The sequence below is a fragment of the Caloenas nicobarica genome, chromosome 10 (assembly GCF_036013445.1).
Source record: "Caloenas nicobarica isolate bCalNic1 chromosome 10, bCalNic1.hap1, whole genome shotgun sequence".
Taxonomy (NCBI): domain Eukaryota; kingdom Metazoa; phylum Chordata; class Aves; order Columbiformes; family Columbidae; genus Caloenas; species Caloenas nicobarica.
In genome coordinates this window covers 21,255,357-21,274,676 of record NC_088254.1, presented here as the reverse complement: position 1 = coordinate 21,274,676, position 19,320 = coordinate 21,255,357, and the positions used below count along the sequence as shown (strand labels likewise).

Below are 19,320 nucleotides of genomic sequence, written 5' to 3'. Positions count from 1 at the left end.
CAGACCACAGAAGGAAGGCGTCCAGTGAGAAAACTACTCCAGGTGTTTTTGTTCAAGAACATATCCCAAAAGACTGAAATAATTTAAAAATACCAGATGGAACAGAACTGAAAACTAAGAACAGGTTGTGGAAGTTATTGATTCATCAACTCAAGCATCTAAATGTATTAATATCCAAGGCATGGATTAATAAACGTGATATGTAAGACATGATAACACCCTTCAGGTCTGTCCACCATGAAAAGAAAAATCCTCAAATCCTGACACCACCAGCATTGCGGAAACCAACCCTGCACACAAACCTGCTGCAGGTTCCGGGGGCTGAGTGACCCCGCAGCGGTTCCGCAGCTCCTGCTTTTGGGTTCTTCACCAGAGGCACCCGAAACCGCGTCCCACCAGCGGCTCCGCCGCACATCACACCTCCTCGGCAGCAGCAACACACCACAAAAGCTCATTCACAGGTAGCAAGAACCCTGCTGCTTGTTTGCAAGAAATTCTCTTTTCTCCCCCATAATATTCTATTAAAAAAAAAAAAAATCCTTGACAATCTGAAGATGTAGCCAAAAACATTAACTTACATTAAAATTGCACTTCAGAGCCACGGGCATTTCATCAAGCTTTAGATGCAGTATGCAACACCTTAAGACAAGGAAAGATTATCCTGCCCAGAGATATTTTCCTAGTTAACCTGACAGTAATTGCGTAGCAAGGAGCAGAATAACATCGTCAAGTGCTCACTAAAGGTGTCTGTGCTCTGACTAGCGGGCATCATGTTGGAGAGAGATCAGATCAGTTCCGAACAATTTACTGAACCAAAACCGACAAGTCGGCATTGGGAAAATACTGCAGCCACACAGAAGCAATAGATTTATAAACACTGAAATCAAAGTATTTAAGACATGGAGAAATTCGGAAGGAATAAGCAGTAACTAAACACAAGAAAGTAACCACGAGAATTACAAATATATTTAAATCTTCGACCTGGGGAAATATACACAGCCTTTTAGGAAAGAAGGAACAATTCTATATATTCTGACAGCACTGCATCTTTGGTTTGTTTTCAGTGGTTGGAGGGACGTGAATGGGAACCACGTTGTTGCTTGGAGACATATCATTTTCGCGTCTGTCAGACATTTGCTTCTGGGAAACAATACGATAGATCTCTGGAAGACGAGAAAGAGCCAGTCATTACGCATACACCAGCAATACGCCATCAGAAAGTTAAGTTGGTGGGAAACTACGCATAAAATATATAAAGATTTCCCATAGTTTTGGAAATGTACAGTAATGCACAGAAATGTTCACAAGAAGTTCAACTGTGATGCTTTCTATGTTCAGAAAAGAAAATATTTATATTTTTTCAAAAGAAATTTTTTTTTAATGACTGTTTCAAGCCATAAGAGTTAGTAAATGGACAGAATTCACTTTTTTTTTTCTGGGAATCAGAAACTATGTACCCCATCAATTCCTTCTGATGGTTCCTAAGGCTCTGAGGACAGCGGTCGCGTGTTTGCTGATATATCCACAAACAACAGGATTAAAGAGAACCCCTCAAAATTTCTCTTGACAGGATTCCAAGGGTGATTTCTTCTCTCTCAGCATCCCTAGCATGTACAATAGCTTCTCTATCATCCAAGTAGATTTAAATCTTCAGAAAAGGTTGAATATTGAGGCCCAAAAGGGGAAACCCAGCCCCTCAAGCAGAATGCAAACCCTTGACAAAATTTGCTGTGTTATTGTAGGTAAACTTCAAAACTATAGAGAATATGGACTCCAGATGAAGGAATTCCAGCATAAATCACAGAGCGTGGGTTAAACTCCTGCGCCTTTCCCCGCACTCTGCCAAGTGGGGAACGCCGCACCAAAGTCTGGGATTTGTTAGTCGCCCATGTGCTGTACATAAACTCAGAGTAGCTACAACAGCACTTACTTCAGCTGCACAGAAGAGTACGGCATGTGTAGCACTTCACCCCCAGAAAGGAAATAAAGGACATCAAAAATAGAACATGGGGAACTCTACTTGCAAATTTGAGTTTTAAACCATAAAAGTTTAAAAACAAAACAGGCGTGCTAAACCTTGGTTTAACGAAAGTTGGAAAGTGTTTCAGATTCAGCAAAAAGTCGGACTGAAATGACAGCATGACAACTTCTACTTCGCACAACAGAAAAGCGCGTTGGCAACAAACCCAGCAGCGCTGCGGCCCCGGCTGGGGAGGACGAGGGTGTCCGCACTTGATTGCGGAGCAAAGCAGGGAAGAGCGCAGCTCGCAAACAGCTCTGGCCAAACAAAGCAAAGGTCCAAGTGCTTTTCTCCAAAAGTCTCTTCTCAGCTGGATAATGACTGTCCAAACACACACCTCACCTGACCCCAAACCAACACGTGTTTTCCACCCATAAATTTGTCGTTAGCGAGTAGCCTTTGTTCAGGATTTTAATGAGCTGCTGCTTAGCGCACACCCTGACATCATTTCAGTGCTGGAAACTGAGCAACCTTGCACGGAGAGGTCGTCTCTGCTGCCAAGGGCCAAGCACGCAGCCAAGCACCCGCTCTTACGACATCGGGAAGAGATGGCATTGAGGAGCTAAGAAGAAAACCTTGCCCTTGATGCAACAAGCCTGTGCTGATTTAAGCTGCCAACACAAACAGAGGCCGAGCGCTCCGCAGGTGGACCAAGAGCAGGGCTGCGCACATCCACGGGATCGCTGGCAAAATAAAAATCTTGCACGTAAATACTGTGCTGTATGTAAGGACTGGACAAGTAACATCAGTCTTTGCAAGTGGCACTTACAAAAAATGTGCCTGTTGGGCCCCCAAACTGACAGCTAAGACTGAAAGTGTTAAAAAAACTGGATTTTACACACACATTGTTACAGATCAGGTTACTGAGGCAACCAAGTGAGCTGCACACGTAAAAGGATTTTCTGATTTCACCCTTTCTCAAGTTCACTCTTCTTTTCAACAGTCTTACACATAAACAACTTCACAGGTTAAGTGAATCCCATGCAACCAGATCTTTAAAGCCACCTGCAACCCCAGGTGGGAATTTGCAGAGGAGGATCAGCCTGGCCCTGTGGCCCCACACCCAGCAGTGTGTGTGTGCACGGAGGGAGGAGCGGGGCTGGCAGAGCTGCTCCATGTTCCTCAGAAGGTTTCTGCTCCAGCACCCTGCCCCAGCTGAGGGCAGCCAGCCAGCCCACCTCCAAGTGCACAACGCTGCCCATTCCCACTCAACAGAAGGCTCTTGCTACCATCGATACTGGAAACTCCCCAGTAACACCTTCAGCAGCAGCAATTCTTGCTTTTCCAAAGAACTTCCTGCACAAGTTCAGACTAGTCCCCAACATGAGCTGTCACACACGTCCATCACCGAGCAAGAACTGGAACAGAGTGCCCTCTGTGTAACACCCTCATCTTATGGCAAAGATCCTCAGTAAACAGCCCTGAAGCCTTAAAAACAATCTCAACAGCACTGATTTCTCTACTGATAAAGGGTCTATCCCTTCTGACTCTGGGAGCATGTTTCTGTGATCCCCAATCTGCCCAGCAGTCCTGTAAGGATATTTACCAGCTATGTTGCTTGGATCAACTTGCAGCAGCCCCAAGTTGGTTGCTTGCTGCCCCTTCTACCTCCTCTGCAGTGCAAAGCTTTGTGCAGCCACAGCATACTGCCCTAGACTAAAGCCTAAACAGCTAAACCCAGCCTTTCCCTCGATCAGCTGCACCCTCTTTAAGCACACACAGCTGGGCTGGTGTGAAAAGGGAGGTAGGAACAGCTTCAATCTGCTCTGAGCAGGGCAAAATGCCCAGCAGCAAAGCCTACTCTGAAACTGGTCTGCACCAAGGAATGCCAGGCTAATGAAGACACGAGCTTTTTAATGAAGACACCATAATTTATGCTCTGCTCAGTAACTGAATGAGACCTTATTAAGAACACAGTCAGCAGAATGCATCACTGCATAATTGGTAACTGTGCGAGACAGGCCTTGCACTGTAAGAGGGCTGGGAAAAAGTGACACTGCTCCCAGGAGGAGCTTGCCCAGTCCTTGTCTGCTCAGCCTGCGCTAGCGTTGCATTCATTTCCAGGTGTACAGAGCTAACAGAAGAGGAAATCCCTAGATTTTTCAACATTAATGCTCTGTGCTGTTGTTCCCTTGGAGATGGGATTCCTTAGAGATGAAACCACAGCAGAATGCAGTGTGGGAACAGAGACAGTGGAGAGCTGGGCAGGGAACAGAACCAGACTCCAGTTTACTTTAAGGATGCTTTATCCTGCTGTGAATGCTCAGAGCAGATAGGATTATAATACCAGTCTCTCCTATTTTCCAGATGATACAAAGCAGCTTTGTGTGCACAATCATCAGCCCTTGAAGTCTAGACATCTTGCAAATGAAGAATTTGGATAGTGACCATTACTGTAAGCCACAGAAGGAAAAGGTCCCCAAAACCTCATCTGGTATCCAGAAAGAAAAAGGTTTCTCTCCTTTCTTCCACCTATAACAACAGCAGATCACATACTCACTTAGGCTGTGCTAACTATCAGGGCTATATATGCACTCATATTCCCCATGCCCAAAGCCTTCTATTCAAAAGGGCTTAACCTGAGAATTTGGGTGTGGTGAAGCTTAACGCAGACCCTGCTACACCTCCGAGGGAAGTTCTCTTACAAGGTTCCAATGCTGTCCCAACCAGACCAGCTTCAGTTGGGCTGGAGAAGAAGGGAGCTTTGCTACAGCCCCTGGTGGCAGCACCATGGTCAGGAGAGATGTAAGCAGCTCTGTGAAAAGCATCAGGAGCAGCTTGGGATGTCTCCGTGGTGCCGTTCCCATCGCTGCAAATACTGGCAGAGCTGCTGCCGCAGTGTGCCCTGCCCCTTCTGTCAGCCACCTCCGCTCGCAGCCTGTGGCAAAGCCCGGTGGCTTGACCAGCTTCTTTCTTCAAAGGACAGAGAGCATTCCACCCGCAGGCACTGTGCTTGGAGGCAGCCTCGCGCTGTACAGACTATCCACAATTCTGCAGGGTCACTCTGGAAACCACATTCCTCAGATGACTGCTCCCCTCCTTCCTTCAAAGCAAATCATTAACAGAAAAAGCCACCTGTGAAGTGTTATCGAGAAGTTTACTGGCAGAACATTCGTCCTTAGCATGCCAGTCACAGCTCAAATGGAGCCAACCTGCTGCTACTGCATTATTTACTTCATCTTTATCTCCCTGAAACAGGAGCTGCTGTCTGGAGCCAGCCACATGCCCACTAATCAGCACAAGTGTTTCTTCCAGCACAGTTGAACCAAACCCTCCTGGACAAGGATCCTGTCCACATACCCAAGAGCTTTTTACCCAAAATACTGTCACAGCGACATGCGGGGAACATTGACGTTTGTGGAAAAGCAACAGCCTCAACAATCTGTCAGAGTCCACCAAGGGCAAGTTTTAATCGCTCATTCTCCCATTACAGACTGCTCTCCCTTACAGAAATATTAAACCAGAAAAAAAATATATCAAACATCCACAAATTAGAATCCAAAATAACTTCTGGAATAAAAGGTACTGTTGGAAGCACAGGAGGAGAGATAAAGAAATAGCCTTGCCTGTGCCCAAGAGGGGAACTGCTTCCCCATGGCAACAGCAGTGTATCTATCGGCTGAGCGTCACACAGCTCTGTGGAAATACCGCAGAGCCCAGGACACACAGGAAACTTTCCACCTCCTCATCCGTCACAGGTAGAGAACAGAACGGTCCAAGAGGAGCTGGGGACAATCAGGTGACGGGTTTATATTGGCTATGGCAGCCTGACAGTCACCTTGGGAGGAGATAAACAATGTCCGATACATTTCTAGTTCTGTTTCATTAGTGCTGGTGCTGGAGGAGTATGAAAGTTAATTAACGAACCTTCATTTGAGAGCCCTGATTCCCGCTGAAAACTGAAAGCACAGGCAGCAAGGCTGTTCTACACCACGCACAGCACATTTGGCCAGAATCTGACCTCAAAGTTCAGTCTAGGTGCTCCTGAGAGGGGCTACCACGGACACATGCAGAAAGGAAGAAGTTTCAGGTTTTAGCAGTTACAAGTAAGCAATAAAAATGTCTTCTCCTGAAAAATCCATGCCCAAATTCATGAGCATTTTTGACAGGACTGCCTTTAGGTAGGAAGAGAAAAGAGGAAATCCCGCAGGCATCCCAGATACCATCGCATGCAGCCACTCCTTAAGCCATCCACCCCAAGCAGTTAGTCATGTAGGGAGTAAATGTACAAGCTAACATAACTTCTCTCTCTCTTTTTTTTTTTTTTTTAATTTGTGCAATATTGAATTACAACCAAATGACTATGCTGAAGTTAAAGGAAACCACATGGTTCAGCTAAAGAGGAAACGAACTCAAGTTCTAGTCCGAACTGACAAGCATCCTTATGCGCTGTTTATTCATCCAACATGGACATGCTTTTTTGCTAGTATATGCACAGGAGCACTACTGCTTAGGAACCCACCGTAAAAAACACAATAGAAACAGAACCTACTGGAGACCTCTTATAACTAAGGATAAGACAAGAAACAAATGGACACAGGCACATGATAGTCCAACAGCTTAACAACTCCATTGCTAGGGTGCTCATAAAGCATTTCAAATTACTCCAGAAATGCTACAGAATTTATACTTTCATTACAGTAAATAACTAGTAAATCCTAGCTGATTCCCCACCTACATGTTCCAGTAAGGCTAACAAGTCCTTTTTGGTGTGTTTTTAAAAGAATGTCTAAATTAGCTGGCAAAGAGAAAAAAAATATTCAAAACTAACTAGGTGCCAATGTCACAGCAATGAGATCTGATAAATGGAGACACACAGTTTAGCAGCAGAGCTGCTGCTCACACCGAGCACAGTGTGTAGCCCAGCACACGCTACATTGGCAAGGAGGGATTTTAAATTTGCGACTGGGAAACATGTTGGATGCACTCAGAAAAAACAGAGAGATTCCCTGGCACACCTAGAACTAAGAGACATCCCAGAACAGAGGAGTCGCTCAGGTGTTTTGAAGACCCAAACTAGAGATCTGGAGAGGCCTTTGCCCAAGCTGGGAATGACGAAAGCACAAACCACCCCCCCAGCACCGCTGGCCCACTGTGCCCTGGCTGCAGCAATACAGGACAGCCAGTGATTTCCACGCCAACGTGTGAATTCCTGCCCTATCCTTTGTAAAGCACAGCTAAGCTCCCCCACGTAGCTGTAGTTGAATGTGTCAGATTCCTAAACAAGTTTCACCTATCTAAAAAAGGGTTTAAACAAAAAGGAAGTACTTTATCCACGTAGCCTAAAAAATGCAGCACTCACTGCTATCATGTGTTACAGAGGCCAAAAGTCCAGACAGGACTACTAAACGCAGTAATAGTGGCTGCCCTGCAGCTCTGGAGCCACTGCGGCTCAGACTAGCAGTGTTGTTCAAAGGAACTCCATACTTTCATCCCTTTTCCCTTGGCAACTGCTATGGTCACCATTAAAGACAGAACCAACTAGACTGACTTCTCTTCTGAAAAACAACAGCTCTTTCAACTTGATGTTTGCATGAGAGAAGTCTCTCCTCTGGGCACTCCCTATATCCTACACAAATGGGAAACTGAAAAATTAGGCTGACTAGAAACCTGGCACAGATCAAAGTGAACAAGGATTCACTCCTGAGTCCAAGGCTGGCCTTTCAACTGTCACACTTTAAAACTGGACTCTAAATCTTATGGCTGTGAAGAATTATTAAATAGCAAAATTTTAAACACTTTGTAAGCAAAGAAGTGCCTATTTGCATAATATCTGAGCAGCCTTCTGCCCTTCCCCCTTGAAACACAAAGCACTAGATGACTCACCTGTCAGAATAGTCTGGAAAGCTGCTTCCACATTCGTAGAGTCTAAAGCAGACGTCTCAATAAATGACAAACCATTTTTCTCTGTGTGGACAGAAATACTGTAATTAGGGGGGTACACCACATATCTGTTCCCCATCTGGAAGAGCTTCTGTACCAGATTATGTTTGTGGTGTTCCTGATTAGACGCACAAGTATCAGGAAAAAGTATAAAAAGTTGTGGGTTTTCTCCCCTTATGTGATCTGAAAGCAACACCATCCAACACCACCACTAGAATTTCCACTCATCCTCAAGCACAGGCATCAGGGCAGTGCTGTGTTACTTTGAGGCACATCTTCCTGCATGACTGAAAGTCAGAATTTGTTGCACTTTCCAGAATTGTGTGAGGAAGCTTCTTGGATTTTCTTTAACCTCATCGAGCTTCACCTCCCACCTGCTGGTGTGTCATTACAGCTTATTTAGCAGGACTAGCCCTATTGGGGCATGACAATCCCTCACCTGCAGACAGGGACCCTCACTGACCATAAACTCTGCAAATGCAGCTACAGCAAAGCCTTAATGTAAGAAACCCAGGTACACTCCTGGATTAAAGAAATCTGGCCTAAAACAAGGCAAGATTTACAGAAACTAGAATTATTTTTCACAGGTCTTAATTGCATAACAAGAGTCAGAAAGCTGGTTTAATGAAAATCTGTTCAGCCAGGGGCATCTGCATAGGGCTCCAGATCAGTTGGTACAAAGATGGCAATATACAGGTGCAAAGCTACCATGATACAAGAAACACAAACTTAAACCCACAGGCACAGTTTCTGTGAGAAAAGCAATGCACAGGCAAGAGAATAAGTCTCGTTTAAAATCTCTAAGTGCCTCTAGCTGCTTCATGAAACCACATCAGCGTGCATGTTCTACAAGACCACCTTTTTGACTGAATTCAAGAGGCAACCACAGTATGTGACACTGAGAAATATCACCAGCAGCACTCTTTTATCCCTCCTACCAGCACACTTGCGTATCACAGAATCACAGAATGTTAGGGATTGGAAGGGACCTCAAAAGATCATCCAGTCCAATCCCCCTGCCAGGGCAGGAACACCTAGGTGAGGTTACACAGGAAGGCACCCAGGCGGGTTTTGAATGTCTCCAGAGAAGGAGAATCCACAACCCCCCTGGGCAGCCTGTTCCAGTGTTCCATCACCCTCACTGAGAAGAAGTTTCTTCTCCAATTTAAGTGGAACCTCTTGTATTCCAGCTTGAACCCATTACCCCTTGTCTTACTGTTGGTTGTCACCGAGAAGAGCCTGGCTCCATCCTCGTGACACCCACCCTTTATATATTTATAAACATTGATGAGGTCACCCCTCAGTCTCCTCTTCTCCAAGCTAAAGAGCCCCAGCTCCCTCAGCCTTTCCTCATAAGGGAGAATCTGTATCTTAGAGTATCTTAGACCAATGAGGCAGATCCCTAAACAGTTAGCGTTAAGAGATTATTTGGAGTTCACCAACCTGCAAAAGCTCTGGCCTCATCTGTAGGGACTGCTCTCAGGTGGCGCAAGTCACTCTTGTTTCCCACGAGCATGATGACAATATTGCTGTCAGCATGGTCTCTCAGCTCCTTCAACCATCGCTCTACATTCTCGTAAGTAAGGTGCTTAGCAATATCATACACCAATAATGCCCCTACAGCGCCGCGGTAGTACCTGTGGGTGAAGAGACGTGTTAGAGAACGGCAAGAAACATGATTAAAAGTGACAAGTTACTGCGCAATAATGGGAAATAGCTATTACTAAGGCAGAGATACAAGAAAATACCCAGAAGCAGGCTGGGTGGGAGGCGAAGCAGTGAAGTAGAGCATCCAGGCTGGGGTTATGGCACAGCATCACCAGAGCAGCCAGGACAGCTCAGGGTCCAGGGGGTAAGCAGAGAACCCTGCACCTCAAAAATGAAGCTCTGAAATCTGTGGGGAGCTACTGTCACCTTCAACCTCTGATCCACTCCGGAGAAGTCTCCCCCACCCATCACCGCGGGTGCAGTACAGGCACAGCCCATAGTGATAGAGAGACTTCAGAATGACTCATTGGATCATAAAAACATCAACCTGATCTATTCCCTTTACAAAAGGCCACAGCTGCTCTCCTTTCAGGCCAGAGAGTGGCACAGCGACACATTCGAGAAGAAACAAGCTGTGTTCTCCCACGCCACAATTACCTCCAGCTTCACTTAAATCCAGCTTTTGCCATGCTATTTTTTTCCAATTAAATAAGCAAGCAAAGTGAGCATGCTTTCCTTACTGCTGGTCTTAGGTTACCGCTGATAATACTTCTATGAACACTGATATTACTTTATCAATCACTTGCACTGAAATAAGTCTCTCAAAGCTCTTGCATTCTAGGCTTGAAATGCCTCCAGTTACACATCACGAGAGCACTGAAAGGCAAATCAGTTTGTGCAGGGACACACTATATCAAGTTTCTGAACTGAATAATATTTAATCTTCCTTCCCCCATAGGTTGTGGATATTACATGATAAAATAACAACACTCCCTGCTTGCAGTTTCTGAGGAATCAGAGGTGTTCAAAATTACCCTCCTCAGCAAAAGTCTCTCTTCAGCCACACAAGCTCTCACTTACGCTGATGTTATAGCTCGGTATCGCTCCTGCCCTGCTGTGTCCCATATTTGAGCCTTTATTGTCTTCCCGTCAACTTGAATGCTTCTTGTTGCGAACTCTACTCCAATGGTGCTTTTGCTTTCCAAGTTAAACTCATTGCGAGTGAAGCGAGATAGAAGGTTACTCTTGCCTACTCCAGAGTCTCCAATAAGTACAACTACAAGACAAAAATGACATGAGAATCAGATTCCAGATGTAGATAATACATTGACAATCATCTGCAATAAACATTTGTTTTCCAAAGTGAAACACGAAATAAAAGAATGGCAAAAACACCACCTCTGTCATGGGTTTACTGTCCAAATGTTGACATTTCTAAAGAAGCAGAGCTGCCACGTTCACAAGCATTTTGAACAGACATTAGCCTTGGCTTTTACTTGTTACACTTCAGTCTCCTTTGCCCAACATGGAAGAACATTCGTCCTCCAAGAAGAATATACATGGCTGTCACTGCAAAAGTCAGGGACAGTTTGGATTTCACATCCTTGTAATAGCACTAGAACTAAAAAACACAGAAAAAACCCACACCACACAACTGAAATCTGCTTTGCTGAAGAAGTCCAAAACGCAGGGCAGGCAGCAGACCCTGCCTGTGTTTTATACTCTTCATACCTTTGCAGAAGAGACAGAAAATGGAAAAAAGAACCACCAAACCCCCAAAAAACGCAAGACCACCATAACCCTGATGGCCAGTTTAAAATGTCAGCCTAGCCACAGCACTCTGCCCTTTGGCAGTCCATCACCGCTGTGGACACTCCCGGCCACTTTAGGCCAGAGCCTAAAACCGCTCTAAAATAATGCCAGGGTATCGCTGGGCCTCAGAATTAGAACCACCATCCACTCCCCCTTCCCCAGGTCAGCCTGACTCATCTCAGCCTAGTGCCAAGCAAACTAATTGGAAGGATTCAGCTACGCTTGGTGAGAGATGGACAGAAGGTCTGAAGTCCAGTTCCTGCAGGAAGAAGAGCATCACGAGGATTTGCTGCAATATCCTGTAATGCTGAGTTGAAAGGTGCGAGTTTAAGTGTAACTTAAAACTCACTCCCAAGGCCACTGGATGATACACATTCACACCCCTGAGTCACACCAAAAGGAGCCTCTGGGGATTATCTTGCACCCTCAAAGATAAAGTTCTGAATTGGAAACAGAAGGAAATGGAGGAAAAGAGGATGAGTAAGATCCTTGAGAAGAAAGGCTGATAACCTTTAAGTTGGGTGGTGAATCAAAGCCAATCCAAGCAAAAGAGTATGTGCTCAATGACAAAAAAATGTTGTGGCTATGCATGTTTGGGAAAAAAAAACAGAAATATTTGTTCAGTAACATACATCATTAACAGTTAAGACACTGCAACACAGTGCTAGAGATGCTGTATGGTACAACAGAGGAATGAGCCCAGCAAACACACTTCGATCACATGAGAAACCCCCACCGAGTCTCAGTCAAGCAGCACAAACACTCCCATCTGCTGCTGCACCACACAGCAGCCCTCTGGACACCATCTCCTATTTAAATAATGCAAAACAATTCTGACAAATGGGATTTTCTCTGACTGTAAGGGCAGAGAAGCACCTTTTAAACACCCTCCATAAAATAAAAATTGCAGCAAACGCTGTTTTCAAACATGGCCTTGTAGAGAATACTTCGTCAAAATAAACATCTTTGCAGCTTCCTCTGCCAGCTGACTCAGCATGCAGCCGGCCAAGCTACACAAGTTGCATAAAGCAGAGAGTGGCTCTGTTAACCGCTTCTGTTCACCAAGGTCACAAGCGCAGGCAGGTGACAAGCACGGATGCTGAATGCGAACAGGATTCTGCTTTCCTAGGTGACAGGTCAGCACCGTGCAGTGCCCTGAGACTGCTCAACAGCTTTCCTGGCACAGATGCTAAACCATAATAAACTTAGTGCAGGGGACAGGGCACCTAATTGCATCATCACCACCTGGCAAACTGTCCAAGCTCTCGTCTTTCATTGGCAAATAAGCTCTGCAGTGCTATTTTGGCAGGTTTAGGCCACAGTTTGAGATGACATCATATTTGTATTCACTGGGATGTGTTACTAACAAGTTCCTAGGAGGCCAAAGTTGTCAACTCCCTTCGCACGCCTCGGTCCTGCACTCACCCTGTGTTAGCTTTGGCAGTGGTTAAAATCTTCTCTGAACAAGGAAAGCAATCTACACACATAATTTCCTTTTCTTAACAGGTTGCATGATTAAGTATTCCCCTCAAACATTTTTGTCATTCAGTGCATATTTCAAAGCACAGCTTTAAGTCGTTTAATAACAGACCGATCATTTTGATTCTCCTGCCAGGTTTTTTCCTTACCTTGTCTGAATCCCATGCTGCTTACGTTCGGAACAGTTTCCAGCACCAGATTAATATGTCCCAATTAAGAGAGGAAAATATTAGACTTTCCTCCTTGAAGTCAGCTATTTCCTCTACTTAATTAGGCCATTGCAGCTCCTCTTGAACACAGCCACAAGAGCAGCTTGCGATGTCAGCAGGCGCCTGAGACTCCTCAGACTATCTGCATTTCTGCCAGTCTGAGCAAGTATCACTCTCTGAACACAATTACAAACTGAAACAGCTTTAACAACCACTCATATTATTAATTTTAATGTTGCCTTCCTTATCAAAGACTTCATTTTGATATTTTATACTACACAATGTTCCCATGTATTATATTCTTAGCATAGAAATACAGGAGTGACCCTAGATGGCTGAGTCCCATTCAAACTCTCCCAGGCAAACAGTTTCTGAGGGGAAAATTACATTATCTAGTACTATATTAAAGCTAATTGTTCACGCACACACTTGTATTGGGCTTTTCTTCCAGAAACTCACTCCTAATGGTTAGAAATTGCCTTCTAATTTTCAGAAGAAATTAGCGGTCAGCTGATGGTGGTGTTCATGTGCCAGCATTGTCCATTAGCTTATTAGTTTCTCCTCCCAGTGGTGTTTACAATGGGGTATTTACAGAAAGTAACCGCATCTTCTCTCAGCTTTGTTCTGCTAGCTAAGTAACCCACCCTCTCAAATGTTTCCTTATAAACAGACTGGCCGTTTCCCCAAACATCTTCAATTTCTTTTCCACCCGCTACCAGGCAGGTCGTTCTTACTGGTTTAGTGATGTGCCAGTTCAATACTCGCGAGCATGTGCTTTAAATCAATGCACTTGACTATCTAGAGCATCAAGCATCCCAAAGGTTTAAGGTAAGAATTTGGTGGAGGGGGGAGGAGTGGAAAAAGAGTATGAAGTCCAGGCTACTGTATAAATTCCATTCTGTATTTCCGGTTTTATTTGTGTAGAAGACCAAACTAAGAATTCAGTTTCCTACGTTGCACGAAAAGCAATTTAGAGAACTACGTCAAGAAAGGATTATTAATTTTTCACCAACATTCCAGCTCACTCACCCTATTTTTATTTCTGTTAACCTCTAACATAAAGTATTTTCTGAAAATTTCAGCTATCTCATGAAATATGTTACTGACAACCTAATCAGACTGCAAATAGAAAGTCCAGCACCATGGGCTTGTATTGTCTACGGTAAAAGTTATTACACAAGTTGCATATTCCACAATTCAAAATAAGTACACCAGCACTAAGGGATTAGAATATCTGAAAACTCTTGTCTCTGCATTGAGAGGCATCTAAATAAGGAGCCTGGACACAACTAACACAGCAATGGCATGGAGCTTGCTGCTCCTGTAAAAATCAATAGGTGTCATGAAACCTCTTTTCCCCACAAATTTCTCAAAACACGCAAGGAAAAAAAAAAGTGTTTTCTAAAACCCAGGCCAATAAGTTTGTTCCGTTTCAGAGCCTTTCCTCAATATCAAAGGGAAAAGTTGGAGAAATGAACATGATGCAAAGTAGGAAACGGATGGTTGGAACTGGAGTTTTTCTAACAAGAAGATGAATGTCACCACAAGTCAGGTCCACGTTCAGAAATGAGAAGTTTGACCCCAAACCCAGAGTTCCTGATGGTCAAGGTGCAGACATAATCCCATGAAGCTTTGTCCACAGAAAACATCTACAAGTGCCATTGCTGTGGTAACTACTCATCTACTGCAACTACATTAATCAAGAAGAGTTAAAAGTTCCTGCATTTAAGCCAGGCTTAATTTATTAAGTAATAAAGTAATTTCCTTATGTCACCATTATATTTTCCCCCCATTAAAATTAGAGCAAGATTTCTACAAACTGGACTTCATAGGTCCTGTGTTTCCTCAAGCGCGGTGCTGGGAACAGCAGACACTGCTCTCAACTGAACCCCAAAAGTAAGGAAGAATACAAAGACGTGTAGCTGGACAAGAAGACTGTACCAGAAGTTATCTTTTTACAAGCTAGGCTTAGGCTCTAGTACATGCTGAAGTGTTGCAACAGAGTCAGGAGAGAGGTATTTTGTAACAGGTACTGTGATTTAATTGTCCAGCAGTACAGGTGGGCTCATCTTACCCCCACCAGCAGAGTCAGCCAGATTTTGACATCCAGCTGCTATCAGTGGCTGACAGGACCAAACTAGAGGTCTTGCATAAACAGATGCGTAGCACTTTAGCTCAAGAGTAGCAAAAGACAGCTAGACTAGAGAATATCACCTAATGATTTTAAACCAAGTCAAACCCTGAACTCGGTCCCCCCAACCTACCGTGTCCCTTCAAGTTCGTAAACCCAGGAGAGTCTGTCTGCACAGACCAACACCCAACCTGACTGTCATGAACTGATGTCTGGGAAACATTACGTGTGACAGAACAAACAGGATAATCTTTGTCCCAGCAAGCCCAGCATCTTCAAACAAGCAATATCTGCAGACTTGCCACTGTAATCGCCGCACTGGAACACCCCAATGGACATTTTTCTTCCTCAATAAATTTGTGCAGCCTTTCAAACCCATTTATAGTGTCTATGGCAATGCGCCACTTCAAAATTTGCATATACATCTGTGGGACTTTCTGTCCTTCTGTTTTTGCCTGCTGCTCAATAAAAAAAGCATTGCAGATACCCAGAGAAATCATGACAAACAGTAGATGCTTTCTCTATTTGCCCTTATCACTCACTGGTTTAATTCTGGTAAAAGCTGTACATCACATCAGTACAAGGGATATGAATCCAGCAGGTCTCTTCTGATTATTTTGATGTCCTTCTCCATCTTTTTAATTCTACAATATCACTTTCAAAATGGGTATGCCTGTGCTGCCTACATTTCCCCTCAGGCCCCAAGATGCTTATATCTCAGATTCAAACATCAGTTCAATGTCCCCCCTGAGTTCTCATTTCCTTTTCCAAGAGTTTTTACCTCCCTCTTCCCTTTTTTGACCAGTTCCTGGTAATGAGACATTAACTTCAGAAATCGATGCACAATAATTTCAAGATCACTTCAGAGCAGTGACAGCTTGTTGAGAAGCACCATCACCTTTGGGAAGTTGCAAAAGTTTCCACAATTTGCATTACTCTGCATTTGTTATGTTATTTCAGCTGCCACATTAATCCCAGTTATGTGACATTGCATCAACTTCCTGCAGTCAACTCCAGCTTTACAAAACCCAGATTGCTCATCTGCGCAACACCATTTTCATACCATTCCTTGCACTCCCAAGAGCTTCTATAAACTGGTCTAAACAGAAAAAGCTTTAGGGGGGGCAATCAATCAAACCAGCTTCGAACTTTTCTATATAACTTGACCCCAACTCTATTATTTCCCAATTATATAAGGAAGCAGGTCTAATAAAATATATGACCTATCCCAACAAACTCTGCATCACAGGCTAAAACATTATGAGCAAACTGACAGAACTGCATGAACAAGTACAAGTAATGCAATGGTTTTGATAACTTGTACACATTAAATACGTACAATAACGTTGCTTAACACAATTAAACTAGTGGTCAATGCTGCAGGCTGAGCAGAGAGGCCCTTCTTGGTGCTGCCCAATTTGATTTTAATAGCTGTACAGGCGACTGATTTACAGCTAGAGATAATGCCACATTCCACATTGCAATTGGATGAAACGGGCAACAAAAAAAAAGGTAATTCCTCAAAGTTATTACACGAACTTAAGGGTACAGAAAAAATAAAACCAGTGATGTTTTCCTTTACCCAAGTTTCATGATGGGTCTCTCACCATCACAACCTAACAAGCAATACTCTAAATGCTAAAATCCAATTTACAATACCATACTGCAACAAACAGCTATTTTTTACAATGCTTTGCTTGCTTTTGCAGCAATGGATTTTAAAAATTGGATAGTCAACTTGAAAGCATCAGCATTTCTGTACATGTTTCACAACACGCTTTATGAACCTTTACGGCAAGCTGGTGTTTTACTCTGCAGGGAGTAAAAACTGAGTCCTTAACTGCAACCTGCAACATTTTAACCCAAATTGGTGCTTCGTGGATGACAGAGAGGCATCAGCCCTGGAAAACAAGGGATTCCTGACCTTCTCTGCTGGGCGTGGGATGAGTTGCCAGGGCAGAATTCAGCCCAACGTGCTGCTGCAGAGCTGACAGAGGGACACCAGGCCTAGAAAATAAGGGATTCCTGACCTCCTCTGCTGGGTGCGGGATGAGGTGCCAGGGCAGGATGAGACCATTGGGTGTGAAACAGCCCTTACCAAGGGCTCTGAATACAGAAGGCAGCAAATAATGCCACTTTATTAAATTAGCTGCATCATCTACCAACGCTGAGCGTATAACTCATTGACTTTACAGCCCCATTTAACAGCTGGACAAGGAAACAGCCCTTATCAACCCTGGGCACCCGCACTGACGATCTTTGCTCGCCGGCCCAGCCCGGGCCTGTTCCCGGAGCAGAAACCCTGGACAAGACACAGGCCGGGTCGCCCCTACGAAACCCGCCCAAATCTGGCACTTTGGGGGCTCCGTTCGCCGATCGAGCTCCAGAAACGTGCGAGTTTGGCGATGCCCGGCCCGGCAAGGCCCACACGGGGCTGCCCGGAGCCCCCCGCCCCGCAGCCGCCTCAGGGAGCCGGGACCCGCCTGTGGGCCCGGGCCCCTCTCCCCGCCCACCCCTTCGCTTCCCCGGGGCTGCGGGCTGAGCGCCGGCGGGGCGGGGAGCGGCCGGGCCGGGGCGGGGAGCGGGGGTCGCGCCGTGAGGAGGCCGCTCCGCACCCCCCGCCATACCCGGGACCCCCCGCGGGAAGGTGACCCCTCCGGTTGCCGTGGGGATGCGGCGGCGCGGCCGTTACCTTTGAAGAGATAATCGTACTCGTCGTCGCGGGTGCCCATGGTGGGAGCGCCGAGGTCTGGGAGCGGGAGCCGGGCCCCTCCCTGCAGCCGCCGCAGCGCTTCCGCCCTCCGCGCTCTGCCCGCCCACACGCAGGTGCATCCGGGGCAGCGCCGCGGTGACAAAAAACTCCTTCCGGGGTAGAGCCGCCCGCCCTGCCCGCCCCGTTCTAAAAGGACGGTGCCCGCAGCAGAGCGTGGGGGATGGTTTGGTTTGGTTTGGTTTGGTTTGGTTCGGTTCGGCCGGGCCGAGGCCGCCCCCGTCCCGTCACCCACCCGGCGGTCACAGTGGCGGGGACAGGGCGGGCGGGGAAGCGACTAATGCGAGCCGGGAGGAGCTTGGAGCAGTGCGGTTCCATGGTGTAATGGTCAGCACTCTGGACTCTGAATCCAGCGATCCGAGTTCAAATCTCGGTGGAACCTGTTTGTTTTCCTCCCCCCCTTTCCTTTTTTTTTTTCCTTCCTCACGACCTCCTGTGCCCAAATTAACCCCCCGGGGCTCCTTCACACAGAAGTTTAACAGCCACACCTCACCTCTGCACTCGGCTGGTGCCCACCAGCCCCATCCCCACCACACCACGGGAGCCCCCGCCCAGGCGGTGGCTCCTACTCCAGGGCCACCCGCACGCCCCGCACTTCGGCGTGAAGCCCCCCAGGCCCATCGCGTGAACCAAGCCGAGAGGGGTGAGCGAGGCCGATGGAGCTGGTGGCGGAGGCCTCGGAGACGCCAACAAGCTCTTCCAGCTCGTGAGGTGAAAGAGGCCACGAGCGCAGGCGCCTCCTGCCAACCCACGTCTCCCTCCCCAGACTGGTTCCCCTCATCTGCCCCTGTGCCGTGGAGACACCAGCTTTGTCATCAGCGCAGGCTTGAGACCTGAATAGAAAAGGATAAAAATAGCGCTTGTGTCCAGATGATTAAACCAAAGCCCTTCAAACTGCTCGTTTTCCACCAGCGGCAGCGGCTCGTTTGTCGTCGCCGCAGTCAGCGGCTGTGTTATCATTTCTGCGCGGGGAACATGCCCCCCGGCATCGGCGGCCAACGCTGTGCAGCGGATACCATCTGCAGGAACGATAATGAGCCATAACGTGATCCTCTGCGTTTAAAAATAAATAGTTCTCGCCGCCTCAGAGCTTCTGAGCGAAGAAAACAGCACTAATAACAAAGACACGCAACGTGTGACCGCGATGTGTCACACCACGGTACGGCGCTGCTGGCAAAGACTCTCCGGGAGCCCACCAAGCATCGCACCCCCGGACACCATTCTGTATGTCCTCTGGGGATAATGTGACAGTTCCATAAGGACATTGTGAGGCCAGACCTTGCAGGAGCAAAAAGCACTCTGATAGCGTAGCAGCGAGGCCTGGAGGAGTCAGCGGCGTCTTTGGATTCATCCTTTTTATCTCCAGAGGAGCACAGAATGCCCAAAACCTTGAGGCTGAAAACGCTCATCCTGCTCCTGCCAGCCTTCTCAGAAGTTATCCTAAAATCAATAATGGATACTAGTGTGTGTGGAGGCTGGGGTATCTTTGTAACCCTGTAGTTCAGGTTTCCTTCTGACATCCTATTTG

At 46.1% G+C, this 19,320-nt stretch overlaps 1 protein-coding gene and 1 non-coding gene across 2 annotated transcripts; one reads left to right on the top strand and one right to left on the bottom strand.

The window, feature by feature from the left end:
* Positions 1 to 944: 944 nt before the first annotated feature.
* Positions 945 to 17,837, bottom strand: RAB11A (RAB11A, member RAS oncogene family). The gene is made up of 5 exons (XM_065641453.1): positions 17,715 to 17,837; positions 10,472 to 10,667; positions 9,347 to 9,540; positions 7,847 to 7,927; positions 945 to 1,163 (listed from the first exon to the last, which is right to left on the bottom strand). Exons 1-5 carry the CDS (start codon positions 17,752 to 17,754, stop codon positions 1,024 to 1,026), a joined length of 651 nt encoding a protein of 216 aa, XP_065497525.1. The 5' UTR covers positions 17,755 to 17,837; the 3' UTR covers positions 945 to 1,023.
* A 265-nt stretch (positions 17,838 to 18,102) lies between these two features.
* On the top strand, positions 18,103 to 18,174 carry TRNAQ-CUG (transfer RNA glutamine (anticodon CUG)). Its single transcript has one exon. It is a non-coding gene; the product is annotated as a tRNA-Gln (tRNA).
* Positions 18,175 to 19,320: the final 1,146 nt, after the last annotated feature.